Source organism: Chenopodium album, chromosome 20, assembly GCF_948465745.1.
Source record: "Chenopodium album chromosome 20, dcCheAlbu1.1, whole genome shotgun sequence".
Classification (NCBI taxonomy): domain Eukaryota; kingdom Viridiplantae; phylum Streptophyta; class Magnoliopsida; order Caryophyllales; family Amaranthaceae; genus Chenopodium; species Chenopodium album.
The window spans coordinates 39,392,296-39,412,790 of NC_137853.1; the positions used below are offsets into that span (position 1 = coordinate 39,392,296).

At 35.4% G+C, this 20,495-nt stretch overlaps 1 protein-coding gene and 2 pseudogenes across 3 annotated transcripts; 1 reads left to right on the forward strand and 2 right to left on the reverse strand.

The window, feature by feature from the left end:
* Positions 1-1,321: 1,321 nt before the first annotated feature.
* On the forward strand, positions 1,322-8,018 carry LOC145598165 (pentatricopeptide repeat-containing protein At1g03100, mitochondrial pseudogene; annotated as a pseudogene). Of its 2 annotated transcripts, none has more exons than XR_014103486.1 (4): positions 1,322-1,464; positions 2,344-4,918; positions 6,815-6,889; positions 7,422-8,018. The product of XR_014103486.1 is annotated as a pentatricopeptide repeat-containing protein At1g03100, mitochondrial pseudogene, transcript variant X1 (transcript). The 2 variants fall into 2 exon arrangements; XR_014103487.1 differs by having other exon boundaries at positions 2,362-4,918.
* A 766-nt stretch (positions 8,019-8,784) lies between these two features.
* LOC145597212 (putative E3 ubiquitin-protein ligase ARI7 pseudogene) lies at positions 8,785-10,311 on the reverse strand (annotated as a pseudogene).
* Positions 10,312-12,641: 2,330 nt separating this feature from the next.
* On the reverse strand, positions 12,642-15,046 carry LOC145597213 (putative E3 ubiquitin-protein ligase ARI8). The gene is made up of 4 exons (XM_081653364.1): positions 14,166-15,046; positions 12,966-13,440; positions 12,876-12,935; positions 12,642-12,842 (listed from the first exon to the last, which is right to left on the reverse strand). The coding sequence occupies exons 1-4, from the start codon at positions 15,044-15,046 to the stop codon at positions 12,642-12,644; spliced, it is 1,617 nt and encodes a 538-aa protein (XP_081509490.1).
* Between the last annotated feature and the right edge of the window lie 5,449 nt (positions 15,047-20,495).

Consider the following 20,495-nt stretch of genomic DNA (forward strand, 5'->3'; position numbering starts at 1 on the left):
GGTCATTTTACCGGTTCATAACTTGAAGTGATTTCGTAAAGTCAAGCCTACCACGGACGTTTATGACAACATATAATGATCATTTATGGTTTTAAATGACATTATATGACCCCGAGACGTATCCCTTAGGGTTTCAAGGCTTTTCGCAACCGGGCCTTGAAACCTCAAAATTTCCTTAAAAAGCGTGGATTATAACCTTCAAGTTTGTAATTTTTTAACCTTTTTTCGCCCAAAAATAAAAATTGCCGAGATGTTTACCATGGTCCCTAATATTCTTCAGGAGTCAAATTGGGTCGGTGGAACCATCCAATATGCCCTTAAATGGTCATTTTACCAGTTCACAACTTGTAGTGATTTCGTAAAGTCAAGCCTACCACGAACGTTTATGACAACATATAATGATCATTTATGATTTCAAACGGCATTATATGACACCAAGATATATCCCCTGAAGTCTTAACACTTTTCGCCACCGGGCCCCGAAACCTCAAAATTTCCTCAAAAAGTGTGGATTATAGCCTTCGATTTTGTAATTTTTTAACCTTTTTTTGCCCGGAAATAAAAATTGTCGAGATGTTTACCATGGTCTCTAAGAGCCTCCGTGAGTCCAATTGGGTCGGTGGAACCATCCAATATGTCCTGAAACGGTCATTTTACCCGTTCGCAACTTGCACCGATTTCGTAAACTCAAGCCTACCACAGACGTTTATGACAACATATAACGATCATATATGGTTTCAAACGGCATTATATGATCCCGAGATGTATCTCTTAGGGCCTCAAGGCTTTTCGCTATTGGGCCCCAAAACCTCAAAATATCCTTAAAAAAACTTGGATTATAAACTTCAATTTTGTAATTTTTTGACATTTTTTTGCCCGGGTATAAAAATTGTCAATCTCCAGGTGTCCAATTGGGTCGGTGGAACCATCCAATATGCCCATAAACGGTCATTTTACCCGTTCACAACTTGCATTGATTTCGTATACTCAAGCCTACCACGTACATTTATGACAACATACAATTATCATATATGGTTTCAAACGGCCATATATAACCTCGAGATATAACCCTTAGGGTCTCAACAATTTTTGCCATTGGGCCACAAAACCTCAAAATTTCTTCAAAAAGTGTGGATTACAGGCATTGAATACAATGTTACCATCACAATTCAGTAATTCACAAACATGGTATGCTTGGTATCCAAACCCAAGTGAAACCCGACCCATAATAGTTTGCAGCAGTATACGGGTCGCGTACCATTTTCTCTCACGCTCACTTCTTCTTCTTCTTCTTCTTCTCCTCCTTTCTTTCTCTCTCCTTCTTACTCTGTTGTTGGATGATTAATTTATTACACCATTTTTGTACTCCTACTACTTTCCTTTTGCTCTTTATTGCATTTCTTTCTCACGTCTATAATTCTGAGGCCACTTCTCTTTCTATCCTCCATTGAAGCAGCTTCTCAGGTAAGGTGTTGTTTCTTTTTGTATTCATCCAATTTCAATTTCACAATCTAGGGTTTATGCATTACCGTTAATTTTATTGTCAGTATGCTTATGTTAGGGTTCTTCTTTACTCAAATTTTGAACTATTGGTTATAATTACTAAGGTTATCAAAGATCGTAACCATCGATTTTATTGCTAAAGATGAAAATTATGTGATTTTTCGAGTCTAATTTGATAATTGAATCTACTTTTGTTTTAAGATTAGGATGGAACTATGAATTTGGACCTTTTCTACCTAAACTTATGTCATTTTTCGAGCTTAATTTGATAATTGAATCATCAAATTGGTTGCAGAACCTTTTAATGTTTGGTTGGAGCTTTGAAATTGGACCTATTGCACCTAAGATTATGAGATTTTTTTAGCCTAATTTGATAATTGAATCAATTTTAGTTGCTAATTTGTTGCAGAACTCTTTAGGCTTTAGTGTTAGGATGTAACTATGAAATTGGACCTTTTCTCCCGGGCTCGGGGACAGGCCTGCTTTTATCTTAGCATACACGGTATTAATCGTCCCATTGTCTCAGTCCTGCATAAGTAAAGAGTTTGATATGTTTTTACTAGAAGATTATTGATAATAGCTGAATCACTCGAATGATAGCTTAGGAATTCTAATCCATATACGCTACTCCCTCCGTCCCTTAATACAATGCCTCTTTTGAGCATTTATTCCTCACATAATAAAGAGAAAGATGCACTGTGTTAAGGGACGGAGGGAGTATTATCTTAGGAAATGTGACAATGTTTCCTGGGTATCTTAAAATTGTTTGTGTGACTTTTTGTTTTGGATGAAGTGAGTTGATATCTTTCTTTTCTCCCTGCTGATGGATTCATCAATTAGTGGGATGCCTTGGTGCAGATATTATCAGATAAAAAGTGGAAATGCTGAGAATCAAGAAGATGAGATGCCAGTTTTTGTCATCATGGCTTGGCGGTGCCCATTATGTTACACCTAGCGTCTTTTCAAATTCTAGAGAAAGAAATCTTTCTCAACCAGCCGTTTATTCATTGGTTCATGGAAGTAGGCTTGCTCTCAGTTTGATCAAACAGGGCCATATATTTAAGCGAACAGAATTCTTTTCGACATCCGCTGGTACTATCTTGGTTCAGGCTCGTGACCCAGCAAAGTTGAGTTTGGATATACATAATGCAGTTGATGAGCAGAGGTATGATGATGCTTGGAGATATTTTGAGCAGCATTTGGAGATGGAAGGATTTCCTAGGAAATCTGTGGTAAACAAGTTGCTTGTGGCTTATGCAGAAACCTTGGACTCCCATTTGCTGGAACGAGCTTTTGGGCTGGTGGAACAGGCATTTGAGAAAGGTAAACAGACATTATTTGAGAAAGTGACTCTTATATACCTTGCTCATGCTCTTGCTAGATGCAGTCAGCCAGTGCCAGCATCTGTTATCTTAAGGAAGTTGATCAGAATGGAAGAATATCCCCCAGTAACAGCATGGTCTGCTGTTTTAGCCTACATGTCGCTGTCATCCTCTGGAGCCTATCTTGCTGCTGAGCTGATTCTTGAGATAGGTTACCTCTTTCAGGATAACAGGATAGACCCCCGTAAGAAAAGTAATGCACCTTTAATTGCAATGAAGCCTAACACTCTTGCCATTAGTGTTGCTATAGCTGGGTGTCTCGTGTCTGGGACAACAAGAATAGCTGAGCAGCTGCTTGACATGATGCCTAGAATTGGTGTTAAAACTAATGCTACCTTATTGATCCTCATGGCACATATATATGAAAGGAATGGGAGAAGCGAAGAACTAAAGAAGCTGAAGAGACACATTGATGAAGCTCAGGACCTTGATGATACTCAATTTCGACAATACTATAATTGCTTGCTTAACTGCCACTTGAAGTTTGGAGACCTGGATTCCGCTTCTCGAATGGTTTTAGAGATGCTTCGTAAGGCAAAAGAAGCTAATACTTCTCTAGCTGCTGCCACACTCAGGTTTGAACCTGCAAGGTCATACTCTTCCATAAATGTCAATAACACAACGGAGATAAGTACTTTCGATAAAGGTGAGAGTCAGCCAGGCTCTTTTATGTCTTTTGAAGATTTCTGCAGAGACCGGAACTTCATTTATATGGAGGGAGAGGCAAAAAAATTACTGACTTCTTTGTCGCTGAAATTGCAGAAGCAAACAGAATTGATCGTGACTGAACGGGGTATTCTTCAACCAACAGAAAAAACATATGTGAAGCTAGCTAAGGCATTTTTGGACGCTGGTAAAACTAAGGACTTGGCTGAGTTTCTGATCAAGGTAGAGAAAGAAGACTCCCTATCCTCTGTTAACGATACACTGCTGGCCGATGTTATTAATTCATGCATCTCACTTGGCTGGTTAGATCAAGCACATGATCTTCTTGATGAAGTGCGTTTTGCTGGGATCAAGACCAGCTCTTCCGTGTATTCCTCGCTTCTTAAAGCGTACTGTAAGGAAATAAGGCTAAAAGAGGTTACGTCACTTCTTCGGGAAGTTCGAACGGCTGGGATTCAGCTGGATGCAAGTTGTTATGAAGCATTAATGCAGGCCAAGGTGTTACAGAGAGATACTCAGGGGGCTCTCAATCTCTTCAAAGAAATGAAGGAAGCTAAAGTGCCAAGAGCTAGTCATCAAGAATATATGGTTCCGTCTGGGAGCTGTGCAAAGAGTGGTGAAGCAGGTTTTATGGCCAAACTCTTGCAGGAAATTAAGGAGGGAGAGACAGTAGATTGTGGCGTCCATGATTGGAATAATGTTATTCATTTTTTTTGTAAAAAGAGATTAATGCAAGATGCAGAGAAGGCTCTAAAGAAAATGAGAAGCTTGGGACACACCCCTAATGCTCAAACTTTCCATTCTATGGTAACTGGGTACGCAGCCATCGGAGGAAAATATGTTGAGGTGGCAGAGCTCTGGGGCGAAATGAAAAGTCTTGCTGCTGCCACCCCAATGAAGTTTGATCAGGAACTTCTGGATTCTGTTCTTTACAGTTTTGTTAGGGGTGGATTTTTTTATCGTGCAAATGAGGTGGTGGAGATGATGGAGAAAGGAAACATGTTCATTGACAAGTATAGGTACCGTACTCTCTTTCTGAAGTATCATAAGACACTATATAAGGGTAAGGCTCCAAATTATCAGACGGAAGCCCAATCAAAGAAAAGAGAAGCTGCATTGGCTTTCAAAAAATGGGTTGGCTTATTTTAGAGGAATTTAAGCGGCTTAGTGTCTTCAGTGACTTGTGGCTATTTTGTGGTTTGCTGTTGAGGCTTGTCAGTTTTGATGACTTAAGAAGAAAGACCTTAACAAGTTAATATTTACTTCTTCTGTGACTATCATTTGTGGAGTTTCACTTGAATTTTCTCAAGAGCTTAATCACAAAATTACTTAGCATCACCAATTGCCTGGTCTAACTTGTTTCCAAGGTACGCTTCTAAGTCTTTGGATATCTTTTATGTTTATAAGCAACCTGTAATGTTTAATTTACCATATAATTCCTTGTTCCGATGCCCGATGGTCTAATGACCTTGAGGTTTAACTAAATACTATCACCTTTATATAAGCAACATCTTCTCATAATTAATCTTATTCATCCACACTTTAAATTTGAAATGAACAGTAAGCTTGCTGCTCTGTTCTTACTTGATTGCTTGGGCTTTATCCTACTCTTCAATCTTAGGTTATGCAACTAACTTTTAAGCTGTTGCATTGATACACCATATTGTTGTTTATTATGGATCTTTAATATGGATCTTTTGAGCTAAGTTTTCATCTTTTGCATTTTTCTTAAAAGATTTATATATATTGATTAGGGACTCTTATCGGAGATGCTTAGTTTTAAAAAAAATTTAATCAGGGTTAGTTTTTTGGCCTTTTTATTTAAGAGTTTTGGTTTTGAGTAATTTAGGTGTTTTTTAGATTGTTTTCTGTAATTCGGTTGTGACATTATAAGGAAGGGGGGTTCTAGTTTGAAAATTTAGCATTAGGGTTTATTATAATAAAAAAAGTTTCAGGAATGAAAGTAACGGGTTTTTTTTTTAAAAAAATAAAAATAAAAATTGGAGAATTTGAATTTGTATGAGAACCTGGATTCAGTACCTTTGAAATCATCAATAGTACGTAGTATTACATATGAATCCTTCATTGAATTTTTGGGAATTGGTTGTTGAACTAAGCCACTAAGGTACTAAAGTAATTACTAATGTTGTTGATATTCAGTCTCTATTGAAGCTATTTAGAATCCTGTATTTGGGTATATCGGGATTTAGTCTCTTCAAATATAAATATTTGGAATTTTTCCTTCCGTGAAAGGTCTTTGGCATTAAGAAAAGGATATTAACTATCAAGCCATGAACTAAGTTGATAAATGCTTATAGGCTCAGATCCCCTAAACTTGTTATAGGCATACCGCATACTCCCTATTAGATTAAGGGAGTTATGTACTGGAATTTCGAAACTCACAAGTAATACTACTTGGTTATTTATCGATTCAAATGTAATTTTGCTTTCGAATATTAAGTGACTGATAATATAGGAACAAGACTAGTTAATTTAATCTACACGTACACATAGTATGAAATAAAGAGAGTTCTGAGCTATATAAATAAGTAAGTGGGTGGTTATATAAGTAAGTGGCACTATGCTGTGCAGAGGGTGTGTCAAAGACTCAAAGCTTGATAGACTTGAGAGATGTGAAAGATGTAATCAAATTGTACAAAGTAACCCTGGCGCCTTATTGATGAATGATGATATCTGATTACCAATCAAGAAAGAAAATCAACTTGTACTATTTATTTCAACCGTCTTGCCTGTTTGTAGATCTGTACCAAGGTTGCTCTGTCACTATCTGTGAAACTGTCAAGGCTACAGTGCCACATATTCTTTGATCTTTGCTCTTTTGAGAACCTTTACTGTCTCCTCTTGTTTGGTCAATATGATTTTGTCGAGTCAAAAGCCAACGATGGGGGCAATTCTATAATTCTAAGTTGTTTATTTTGTGAGTACAGTCTGGATTGCTGATTAGGTTTTATTACCTTTGCTTTGGCTGATACAAACTTGGTTGTGTTTACTATATTTATGAAGAAATGTGTAATATTTTGTGCATGTGTGCTTGTTAATAGTTCTTGATTATTAGTGTATTTGTTATACCATAATATATTCTGCTATTTCTATAGTAATAGTTTCACAAACTTTGCATCAATTAATACTTGATTGGTGTTAAAACATTGACAATGCACATTTAATAGGTAATACTTTATATTTTAATGAAGTATATAACTGTTATAGTTATATCATTGTTGTTGGTTTGTTTCTTTTTCCAGTTCAACGGGTTTAGCCACAGCCTTAAAGTGGTTTGGAAGGAAGAGGAGAAGGTAGTGGAAGGTAGCCAGCCAATGGTAAGTCAAAGCATCCATCTGTTATTGTCCCTTCTTTTCAGAAAGTCTCTGTAGGCTTTGATTTATTTTAATACCTAATAATGGGTTTTATGTTAGCAAATAGAAAGTGATAGTTCTTGTGTAATAGGATGTCTTTGTGACTGTTGAGTTACAAATTTATAACCATGCTTAAAATGGGTAGGGTCAGCAACCGGAGTAGTGATTTGATACAATGGATACATGTATGTGTAGATGTGTAGTCATGAACTCCGCAGAACAGCTTGGAAGATCACTCATATTAGCCTGAGTGTACATAGGATAAGGTTGATTATCATCCATGATATTCCCAATCTTGAATTTATATAAATAAAGTGAAACAACTATAAAACAATTGAATTATATAACACTGTATCAACTGTAGACTGGAGCAACCAATGGCCAGAACAAATGCGAATAACCCACTCCCCATTATTTCAACCTAGAGTATTTGTTGATTTGCCTGATTGATTTTTTACTCATCAAATATGATTTGGTAAACAATTTCCATTGGCAGATATCAAGTTCCAATTCCATGAACAAGCAATCAGATGTAGGAATCTGAAGCAACTGTAAAACAAGACAAAGGTTTCTCACACTTTGTGAAGGTCAACTGTGTAAACCTTCAGCGCCTACAAAAATTATGCTGATTTCGGGTGATCTTCCTTTTAGTCATGAAGACAAAACAATCCCTAACAACTTTAGAGTTCAAATGATTTCAACAGAATTACTTGAACTATTAAGGCAACAAATGTGCACAAAGACTTGCTATTCAAGGCCTCAAGGTAATGCTGCTTCAGAAAAGATCATGTATTTATTGTCATCAGCTTTGTGAAAATGATACTTCATATTTTTTTGTTTTTTTCTGCCTCATTCCATTCTCTTTCAATCCACTGTGTTAAAGAAGAATCTCAACTCTTGCTTGAATTTGTACCGATCAGTTTCACAATATAAACATCATGCCAGGATCAAAACAGTTAACAATATTTCCTCTGCTCCAAATTGATGTCTGTTTCACATTTTCAATTGGGGTTGTTTCAACATAATTGACAACTTTATCAACTTGTATAGTTATATGTACTCCAAGATCTACATGTATTAATTACCATCCATTTTCTGAGTTCATTATTACTGTTTTTTGGGCATATACAGGGGTGACCTTAGCATGTCATCCCCTGCTCTTTTATCCTTTCTGTATCAAGGATAGAAAAAATATTCAATCCTGTTTTAGACTGATTGCTTTGTTCTGTATGTAAAAACATGCACGACGAACCAAACAATGGTTTGACAATAGAAAGAAATTTTATCCTTGCCAGGTATAATTTCTTGAGTTATGGATGTGAGCTTTTGCTTCAGATTTTGGTTTCAAGGTGTTCTTGAGTTATCCATGTAACAGCTTTTGTTTCAGATTTTAGTTTCAAGCATGTTTTTGATACACTTAAAATCAAGTATAAGTTCACTAAATCTAATTTTCAAGCCAATCTCACTGAGAATTTGGTTTAAAGCAGTTTTCACTAATAAACAAATCCAATTAAGTCCAAGTACATCAAACTTAGTCATACTTCCCCGTTTTAATATAATTGCATTCAAGATCTTGGAAAACAGTATACTAAATAGATAAAACGAAAACAAACTATTGCTATTAAACACCTAATCAGACAAAGTGTAAAACTACCAATATACATAAATCAAACGTGATAATCCGTCCAAAACAAGCAAAACTGGATCATAATCTGTTTCTGAAGTAGCTTCTTGTGATCCTGTATCATGTGACTCATGTACATAGATTGATAATTAGGGCCGTAACTAATTATAACATAAACAATTGTCGTAGTATTTGGGAATCTTAATAGTACTGATTCAGAGGTTATTTTAGCTTACTACTTCTGAGTTTCAAAATATGCAACTAATTTTGTGAAGTAGGATTGAGTGACAGCAGTTAAACCAACAAGCTTCACACGAAATTTTCCGAAATCCTCATCATCTTTCTCAAGGAAACTCTTAAGCTCCTTCTCTGTGCAGTTATGCAGTATTTCAAGTTGAGCCTCAGCTTGTCCTTGGAGATACTCAAAATATTGTTTCTTGACAGGCTCGTCTTCAGGTAAATAATAGCCATACGCATAAGTCCACTTCAATACTCGTCTACATTCTATTATCTGTTCCCAAGCTTCTGCTATGAATTTGAGTTGTACCTCTGTTTCATTGGTCTTGTTGCGAAGGTCCACTAGTATACCAGTGTCTAATGCCTTGAGATCTTCAATTGCTTTCTCCCTTGACTTTTGGTTAGCTGCCCACCGTTCATAATAATGTGCATATTTATCCAAAGATGATTTTGCCCTATTCCTGGTCGTTTCTTCTTCGTCCAACAATCCTTTTTCTTTTTTATCATTGTATATGTTGCACGCATAGAAACCCCCAGTTTCTTGCCCGTGCTTCTTCCAATCCCCGAGACAGAGCCAACAGAACTGGTACCTGCAGGGTGGAGAGCAAGACATATGCATGCACCCTTTGTTCTTCTCAATGTTGCGCTTGCACATTGGACATGGCTTCGAGTTTTCTAGGATCCATTTGGTGTTCTCGGCCTCAGAGCTGTTCTTCAACACCCACTTAGACACGGTTTCACAGTTCACAGGGCGATGAGCATCCTCCCCACAATTCCAACAGAAGCTACCAAAACAAAGACAAGTAACATCAAATTTATTATTTCCTAACTCAAATTCTACTGCATTCTCACACCCTGGCATAGGACACCACTTAATTTTCCTGCTCTCCTCCACATACGCCCTTAAATAATACCGATGATACTTCTCTCTTTCTACCTCCGTTCCTAGATCATCTATCAAGTCTCGACAAACTGCCACTCTGCACGAAGGCTCAGGACACCTTAGCGACAAGCATCCTGGCCCATCATTAATCGACGTAGTAATATACCCTCTCCAACATGTTTTACAGTACAGATGACCACAAACCATAGGATAGAATTCTTCCCAAGGCAGGACATCAAAACAGATACCACAAGTGATCGATTCCTCAGTGGTTGAAAAGGGTACAACTGCGCTAGGTAAACCAACCTTATCGCGCACTTTATCTTCATCAGCGAACCACTGATCGTGGAGCTGAGATACGTTCCACTTATAGTAATAAAGCAGCTTGCTTGCAGCAACTTCTGATATAGATAAAACAATAGAAGCATGAGAAATTTGATCTTCTTGCTGTTTCTTGATATCACCCTCCTTCAATACTGTATAAGTTTTCTTTGAGTTGAAGGTACCATAGTGATTGACATTAGATTCATCTTCATCTGACACGGAGCTATAATTGCCCGTGTCGGAATCACTGCCGTAGTTGTATTCTTCCTCACCATAATCGCTGTCGTAAACTTCCAAGTTATCATCATCAGATTCCATGGCTTGTCGACGAATTTTTTTTTTTTTTTTTTGGGCAGATTGAGATGGGTTTCTCTGATCTTGGGGAGCTTCTACCAATTGGTTTTATGGTAAGGGCTGTGATGTTATTAATTTATTATAGGAATCCTAACATATGTTAGAGTAATTGCATATTATTTATGGAAAGTAATTGTATTAATATTTATGGAAATAAGTTTGAGATTGAATTTCGAAAGGTAGAGAGTTTAGGTTTTTATTTATTTATTTACTTATTTTATTTTTTGACACAGAGAGTTTAGTTTTATGCGGAGTACACCCTTCAGGCTTTCATATCTAAATTTTCTTGCTTTTATTTTGTAGCATTGTTATCTTTATTTGACAACAGCATTGTTATCTTTTAAATTGCATAATTGATTTTATTAATTATTAAATCTATCATTTATTTTGTTAACTAGTTTTAACCCCGTGCAATGCACGGATTTATAAAGTATAATATAATAATAGTCAATTGAAATAGAATTAATTGAAATTAAATACTTACGTAACATTTTTTTTAAAAAAAAATTGAATTTACTAATGTCTATCCTTTAAATATTTTATTAGAATTTTTTTTTTTTTTTTAAAAAAAAAAAAAGAAAGTAAAGCATTTTGGAGGGAAAAATTTTCACAAAATCATGCCAAGTGTCCCCTCCGGTGATTACTTTAGTATATAGTATAGATTAGATAATATTAATAAATAAAAAAAAATTAATTCTCTTTGTTGTATTTCTTTTGTAAAATGGAGATAGTAATATGGAATATTAAATAAAGTGGAAAGATAAACGTCGCCCTCGAATATCTAATTAACGCCAACAAATAAAGTAAAATATTGTACTTATCCTTATAATAACGATTATAAAAATAATTAATTTGACTTCAACTTAACACTTTTGCCGTACACACAAAATTTAACCGTTCTCTCTAGTGGTGGGCAAAAATAGTTGTATTTACCTTTTATATAGTTCTCTTAAAATGAAAATTGGAGAGTAATTTCATTGATTAGGCGTGTTTGGCAAAATATAGCTGTGAAAGTAGCTGTAGCTGTGGATACAGTTGTTAGCTGTGTAGGTAGTTGTTAGCTGTCAATAAGCCGTTAGCTGTGAAGATAAGTAATTTAGATATGAGCGTTCGGTAAAGTAGCGGTTGACTAGCTGTTACATATAAAAATCAATATTTTATTTTTAAAACTATAGATTAAATTTTCAACAGTTACCTCTAATATCAAAAGCTAATCTTTCTAACTTTTCACAAAAGCTACCTCCACCACTAAAAGCTACCCTAACCACTACCTTGCCAAACGCTCACATTTTTTATTAAGTATGTAGTGGTTTGACTTGGTCAAACCACTAAAAGCTACCTAAAAGCTAGCGTCGAATACAAAATGATATGGAAGACAACTACTAAATACAGAAACCTACTAACTTGATAGCTGTGCAGTTAATTTTGCGAGACTTTGAATTTAATGTGCTTATGGACAATAATATTTTGGAGTTAACATTATACTCATATTATGGAGTAAATTTTCTTCTTCTTAGAATTGTTTTTTCAATATGTTTGATTGATCAGTCATATTCACGCAAGTTATTTACTATAATTTTTACACACTACAAAAGCCGTACACTATAATATAGACGATTAGAATTTGGATGAGGAATAAAAAAAAAAAAAAAAAGTAGGTAAAAGACCCAAATGGCACCCCACCCCCCACCCGACGACCTTGCTAGACCCAAAGCTCATAGGGTACGAGTAAGGCTTTTAAAATTTTAGAACCTTAGGGTCCATGTAGGGTATGGGTAAGGTCGTAAAGATAAAAAAAAAAAAACTCTGGTCCGGATGTTACTATACTCTACCTAGATCCTACCCGTTGCCATCCTTAGATCTCAGCCTCAGCCTCCTCTATCATGTAAAACTGATTTAAGTAAAATTTTGTACTCCAACAATTCAATTTAATTAGATGGCCACCCGGTAGGAAAACTTGTTGTATTTTGGTTGCAGGCTTGTAGCTTAGGATTTAAGTTTTTAGGGTCTCAACATTCATTGCATACTACAGAGTACTATTCATTTTGAAGTTCTGGAAAGGGAGCTAGAACAAAAATAATACAGTACAAAAACCATTGTTAAAAACACATGAAATTACAATAGTTTAAAACAAAAACTTAAATCATAATCCTGTATCATTTTGTTCACAGATTCCAATTCAAAGCAAGCAAATAACATAAGAAGAAAATAAAAAACCTCAAACCAAACCATAATCCTCTGTCTTGTAAACAATGGTACTAGTAACTTAAATAAACATAAACCTTCAATCAAATCTATGTATAGCACATCTGACACGAAGTAGCTGTGCCTGTATTTATGAAGGTACACTGATCACACTGCCAAGAGTCATCCGGATCATAAACAAAACCTTGAGGATCTTGTGAAGAAGAAGCCGAATCCTTTCTCTTCTTCGACCTGTTGTTGCACCCTATCTTTCGACCCAAATCCACTTCCGATAATCCATTCTCCAAGGCCTTAACCAACTCTTCAAAGTGTGTACCAGTTACCTTTGTTAGACCAACCAGCTTAACACGGTACCTACTGAAATCCATATCATCATCAGGGTTCTTCATTGTTGTATCATCATCTTCATTCACAACATCTTTAAGGAATCGCGACAGTTCTATCTCAGCACAAGAATGAAGCCTCTCAAGCTGAGTCTCAGCTTGACCTTGCAAAAACTCAAACAATTCTTTTTTTACCTTAAAATCTTTGTCCTCCTTTTTGTCCTCCTCTAAGTAGTACCCATACGCGTAAGTCCACTTCAGTACTCGCCTACACTCTATGATTTGCTTCCATCCTTGCACGACGAATTCTAGTTGTGTTGTAGGGGTGCTCACCCTGCCACTCAGCTTGTTCAGATCATGCTCCTCAACTCTTTGCAAGTCATCCATGGCTTTTTGTCGCGATTTATGGTTGCTTGCCCACCTTTCATAATAATGTGAGTATCTTCTAATAGATAGTTGCGCATTTTTCCTCATTCTTTCATCGATATCTTTATCCTCTACATTGAATCTGTTGCACCCCGTATGTTTGTACCAATTCCCTAGGCACAACCAACAGAACTCAAACCTACACAAATTATTCATACATTAACACTTCACATAATCTAAGATAATGTTCAATTTTCTGATAAAAATTAAAGTTCCTTCATATAATGCAAATAACCTAAACAAATAATTAGGCGTAAATATCCCTCCACTTCCATCAATTGGTATATTGTCAAACTTTACTCTTTTCTAATTTTAACTTCAAAACATCAATTTCTAAATTTCCAACCATAAAGCAAGTCTAATTACTCCCAATTAACCCATCCTTTTTTTAACATTCTATTTTGAAATTAGGTAAAGTAATAATGAAATTAGTATTTAATTTACTTTGTTTTTCCTAAGAATATATAATTCATATAAGTAACAACATCCATCTCTAGGTGAAACGATGATCTATATACAGATTATTTGTACCATCAAGACACTCAATTTCTACAATTTGATTTACAGACTTTGTTTTTCCTGAATACAATACAACAATCAAAGACAGGAATGTACATGAGATTCAACCTCATAACTTAGCTTTACGATTCTCAAGATGTTATCAAACACACTAGCTAACATCTACTGAAGTGTTTCATAATACTAGTCAATCAATCAATACAATCAAAATCAACCAAAGTCTTAATCCCATAGGTAGAGTCGGCTACAAGCATGAACCAAAAGGGATTATTCCGTGTAATCATCTATAAAAATCTTTTCATAATACTAGTAAAAAAAAAAATTAAAAGTTGTAGGAGCTCTTACTTGCAAGGGGCAGAACAAGTCATATGACTGCATCCATGATTCTTCTCAATAGGGCGCTTGCACTTGGGACAAGGCTTAGCATACGCGAGTATCCATTTAGTGTTCTCAGCCTCCGATGAATTCTTCAAGGTCCACTTCGCAACAAGCTCACAATCCACCGGTCTATGAGGCTCCTCCGCGCAATTCCAACAAAAGGCACGCGAACACACACATGTAACATCATATCCATGGCTTTCTCCATCTTCAAGCACAAACTCCACCGCCTTATCACAACCCGGTGCAGGACACCACTTAGTAGTATTCTTCCTTCCTTCCACAAAAGACCTCACAAAATACTCATCAAACCTCTCCTTCTCCTCTTTCGACGCCAACTCAACAACCAAATCACGAGTCACAGCAGCTTGACACTTAATTGCCGGACACTTGAGGGACAAAGCACCAGCACCCGTGTCGTTAATAGCCACACTTATGTAACTCTTCCAACACACAACACAAAACTTGTGTCCGCACGACACGAATCGATAGTTTCCAGGTTTCAATTCGTCGTAACAGATTTTGCAAGTATCACCATCACCTTTGATATTATCAATGTCTTTATCATTAGGGTTGATGAATAACCCGACTTTGACACGAACAGCGTGCTCATCGGCAAACCAATCGTCTTGCAACTTATCAACCTTCCAATTGTAATGGTAAAGCAAGAGGCTTGCTTCATCATTGGACAGTGATAACAGTGAGGAGATTTGAGAGATTTGTTCATCTTGTCGACGTTGAATCTCTGTTTCGTCTAATATTGTGTAGTTTGTAATGGCCTTGCCATTGGAGTAATCCTCATTAGTTTCGTAGAAGTCGGAGTCGGAATCATAATCACTCAAATCCATGGTAGATTAACTGTGAAAAAATATACAAAAAAATAAAACCCTAATGAAGGATGGTTTATTTAAGTCCTGGAAATCAGTTGCAAAGTATGATCTTTTATTTTATAAAGGATTGTGTAACAACTTTTGGGATATTTATCAACCAAGCCCCTAAAAAATATTGTTAAATATAAATTTAAAAATATTATTTACCCTAATTTTGCTACGTATTTGTTCAATATTGCTTGAAAACTTTTAGACTTTGCTCAAACAATCAAACTATGACAACTAAAGTGGTCAGGTAAAGACTAAAGAGTATAAAACGATCAATTGAATATAATTCAAAGAAAAACTAAAATCCAAATTTATATACAAACTAAAGAAGTATATATTTTCGAATAATCCATCCATTCACCAAATAGCTTTGTACTTCCCTATCCCTACCTTATAAAAAGTAGAAAATAACTTTTAGGAATAGTGTACTACCAATTATACCCTCAAAAATATATACCAAATTGTGTGCAAAATGTGTATTTACTTTTTTACCCTCATTAATATATTTACTATCATTAATATATTTAATGTCTTTTTTTCTTTATTCATATATCATCAATTAATTCAGTTTTTTTAAACAAAAAACATGTAATGTTTTTTTTTAATAAAAAAATTCTAATGTTTTGCACTTCATATGATATTATTATTATTTATAAAGCAATAAAAATTGTATATACAAAGAGATGGTTTATAACCAAGATACTGTTTATTTTTACTCTTTTGTAATTGCTCTTCTTATTTACTATCTTGTTGTCCTTTAATTATAACTATCGTTAAGGTTTATTAGCTTTTGAAATGTACATACAGTGATATTTGAGCATACGTATGTTATCAAGAGGTATAAAGAGCTTAAAAATCCTAAAATCAAGGGAAATCAATCGATGGTAGGAAAAAAAAATAGCTGGTATTAATTATTGAGAGAATTTAAGAGGAAAAAATATACATAATTATGTTTTTAGCTGCAACATCTTACATATTATTACTCCATAGTCCATATGACCACAAGTCCACAGCTCACAAAAAATTTAATTGAAGAAAAACACGCTAAAAATATTACACTAAGTATTATTGAAACATGCACGTCAATTAAGAGTTCTAAACTAACACTCGACGCCTAAAATATGAAGGGATGCAAATCAATTAAATATTATTTAATAATAATTTTGAAATAACACTATCAAACTTTTTAGGGTTTTAAAAAATAATTGTCTTAAAAGATTTTGGTGGCTTTCTTATACTATTCTACAAATTCACCACATAGACACATAAATCAGATAGTGTATGCATTAAAATTACCATGTCTACCACCCAAACCAACGGTATAAATACATGTCAATACAAATTCTCCGCAAGAGCTAGCCCCTTTGCTCGCATCGCGCGCGTAGGATACCCTAGTTTTAATAAGGGTGTTAATTCGTGTTCGGATTGGATTTGGATTAAATTCAAAATAATATTCGGTTTTGAAAAGTTGAGTCCAGTATAACTTGAAACTTCCCATTCAAATTTATATACTAATTAGAATTATATTTCAATAGATTGGATCCAATATAAATTCCGAAATAAAAATAAACTACTCACTGCGTTCTAAAATAATTGACCTACTTGACCATTTTACCTTGCTTTGACCATATTTATTGATATTATGTAAATTTAAATGTTAATAAGTATTGTGTCAAAAAAGTTAATAGATTTTTTTTTTTAAAAAAAAAAAAAGTTAATAGATTTTTTTTTGTTTTAAAAAAAAAAAGGATAGTCAAAGTCGAGAGAAAATAAAATGTTTTTTTGTGTGTTTTGAGAGCCACAAAGGCGGGGTGAGAATCGATCAGTCCCTCCGTCCTTTTATTAGAGTCCGCTATTTAGGGATGACAATCCAATCCGGATCCGACCTTACTTCGCCCGATCCGAGGTAAAAAAATCTGCTCCGAATCCAAGAAAAAAGTAATCCGAGTTCGACTCCGTTAAAATAATTCGACTCCGAGTCAGAGGAGGGTCGGAGTCGAATCCTACAAAAAATCCGAGAAAAAAATCCGACTCCGATAAACATCCGACTTTGACGGATTATCCGACTCCGACTCCAATAGATAGTGAATTTTTATGTGGGTCATGGTGGCATTGGGTATGGGTTGTAAAGGCCCAAATAGCCCAACATCTCAAAGTATATTGAATAATGAAAAAAACTCGAAGTCGGTCGGATCAGATCAGAGTCGGAGTTAGAGATCGGATACTAAGTCGGAGTCGGATTTAACCTCCGACTTCCTGTCGGATCGGAGTCAGATTTAGCATAATCCGCTCCGAGTCCGACCCGTTGCCATCCGTTTTACTTTTTTGGCAAATCAAAATTAAAGTCTCATTGTTAGAATTTTAAAAATTAACAATTAATTTTTACCTAAACTGAAATAATTTAATTATTCCTTCAAAAAAAAATAATTTAATTAAAAGTAGTCAAGATGATCTTAAGAAATGAACTTAAACAGATTTTAAAAAGGGAAACGAAAGATTACCAGGCCCGATGCCTTGTAAATTTTGATCCGCAAACTGTTGATTTGCTTTCCCAGAAAGATTCGATAGAGAAATTAAATTGGGATGGAGATAGATGAAGAACGAGAAGCCTGAGAGGAAAATTGAAGATTTATTTGAAACAAGGCGATGAGTGAAGAAGGTAGCCTAACAAGGAGTTTAGATGCGGCAATTTATATTAAAGCTTAAGAAGGTGAGTTCCCTACCCTTTGCTTTTCAATTAGGGTAGTTTTAGATTTTGCCCTTTATTTGAACGTTTAAAATGACAATTCTTCTTCATAACTCCCTCTTTGATATGAACAGCTAAAGTGTACGTGTATCATTGCTGTCATATCATGTCAAGATTTCACTAACATACAAACTCGGATCTAGAAGCCATCCACAAGACAATGATACTTGACATTCCAATTTTCGCCAAATGCCAAGTGGTGTGCCACGTACATAACAATAATCCATTAATAATTAAGTATGACACATAAAAGGTCAAGTAAGCAATCTCTAATATATTTTTTATGACAAAAGAGTTATTTAGAGTTTTATTTTAAATAAATTTCTCAGTATTTTACATATAAAATAAAACAATTAATACAACTACGTTATAACTTATTTTTCAATTTGTAATAATAATAATAATAATAATAATAATAATAATAATAATAATAATAACAATAATAATAATAATAAATTTTTTTAGAAAAAATTGGCAATAATAATCTCAACTTTACGTATACACTTTAACTAATCTCAACTTTGGGGCGTATTTGCTTTTATTGGTCATGAGTGATTGTTAATCTATTAACTAGGTAGTGAATGGTCAAAAATAAAGTAAAATTAATAAAAGGAAAAAAAATCAACCAATTCCTCGCCACCAGTCTCCAACAGCCCACCCTCCCCAGGCCACCACCAAAAACCGCCCCATCCCCACCCCACCTCCCAAAATCGATTGTCTCCCCAACCCACAACCGAAACCGCCATAACCCCCATCCCACCCCCCAAAAACCACCCTTTTTCCCTTTCCTCAATCTAAATTGCCTCGTTTAAAGGGCTTTATGAGTTGTGGAAGGGGAGGGAACGGGGATTTGTGGCTGCGGAAAGAGAGGAGGTTGGGTTTTGTACTTTTGTGGATGGAAATTAAAAAGGGAGATGACGGGGTTTGTTTCGTGGCTTGGGAAAAGGAGGTATTGGGGTTTCCGGTGGCAGACTTTGGGACGAGGCAAATTTAGGGGAAGTGGGCTGAGGGGCGGTAATTATAAGGGTTAAGGTGCAGAGGAGTGGCCGTTTTGGGAGGTTTGGGGTTGCCAGAGGTGGTTGGGGTTGTCGACTTGTGAAGGTTTGGGTGGTGGCAGGGGCTAGGGAGGTTTAACCGTTTGGGTATTGTTTTCTTGAACCAATAACATGTTGACACGTATTGGGATTATTTAAAGCTAATATGTGAAAATCAGGATTATTTTTACCAATTTTTTCATTAAATTATTTATTGCAAACAACCTAGAACATAATTAGGAAAAGAATCAGAATCTTAGTTTAGAAAAATCTCAAAAAATCTCTCAAGCATGGAAATAAATCTCATTAATATGATTCACTTTTAAGATTCCGTTTTTAATCACCAAAATCTCCGCAAATTCAGCATAATTGTCTAAGACGAGTTCTCTGATGTTTCCTCCAATAAAAAAATTTAAAAAAAAAAAAAGTAGGGTCCACAATAGCCTATAAATAACCGAGCTTGACGCCTCGGCAAAACCTTCTCGCCCCTCAATATCGGAATCCCCTCTTTACTCCCAATTTCTATAAACCCTAATTCCCAAATTCTATAAACCTAATTTCCGAATCCCCTAATTCAATTTACTAATTTCTACAATGTCGTTAAAACGATCTCGTGATAGTCGATCATCAAGCTTTGGTACACCTCCGTCATCTCCGGCGAGGAATTGTGGCCGGAATCTCATCCTCCTCCCCTGCTTCCAGAATATTCGCCGGAGCTTCCTACTGCTCCGATCACAATTCTGTCGGAACGTAATTTTTCGGCGATAGTTCCGAGAAATCCGCCGGATTATAGTCGACCGTCGATATTCACAATTGCTCCGGCAACACGTGAACCGCTTGATCAGAGTAAAGTGCCGTTTGGTGAATTTCTTAAGAAGTGTTTCTATTGTAAGAAATTGATTCAAAGTACTTCCACAATTTATATGTACAGGTTTGCATTTAAAAATTAGCTTGTCATTGGAGTTGCTCTCAAATTTTAATGTTTTGAGAATTTTGGCTAAATGGTTTTTACGAGTTGCTAAATGGTTAATTTGTACAAATTGTATATGTGTGATGAAAACAACTACGATAAAAAAGATTATTATCAAGAATATCAACGCCCTAAGAACATTACTTTTATTCATGATTTGTTTTACTCGTATTAAAATATAGAGAAATAAATGATTTTGGCTAGTCATTCTATTGAATTCATTCTGTTTGAGTTACCATACATTTTTTTTTTTTTTTAAATTCTTAGCTTTTGATTTAAAATTTTTTATTGTCATATACAGCAACTTCGGAGCCTTTTGCAGCATTGAATGTCGTGCGCAACAGATTAAAAAGGATAGACGACTTTCCATATCACCGACGGAGATGAGGATTGAAGACCGGAAAACGTCGCCGAAGTCTGGGAAGCCTGGTGCTTCCTAAGCTAGCTTGTTGGGGTAAATTAGAATAACAATAACTACATCTGGAAGTGGCATGCTTTTCAAGTTTTTGGGATCAGCAAGTACTTTCCAGTTTAGAAATATAATGACTCTTAATTAGACAAATTATTTCTCAGGAACTAAAAGTTAGGTTCTGTAAATCTCAGTAGTTCATTCTTTTCTGATTTTTATTATTCCAGACTTCTTTTAAGATAGTTTTCTGATTTAGCAGA

Excerpts from the sequence above, each read along its gene's own strand:
- LOC145597213 (XM_081653364.1), bottom strand. The coding sequence starts at position 15,046 with ATGGATTTGAGTGATTATGATTCCGACTCCGACTTCTACGAAACTAAT. Across the intron at positions 13,441-14,165 it reads ACTTGTTCTGCCCCTTGCAA|GTTTGAGTTCTGTTGGTTGT; the intron begins GTAAGAGCTCCT and ends TAATTTGTGTAG. Across the intron at positions 12,843-12,875 it reads AGCTGGTTGGTCTAACAAAG|GCCTTGGAGAATGGATTATC; the intron begins GTAACTGGTACA and ends GAGTTGGTTAAG.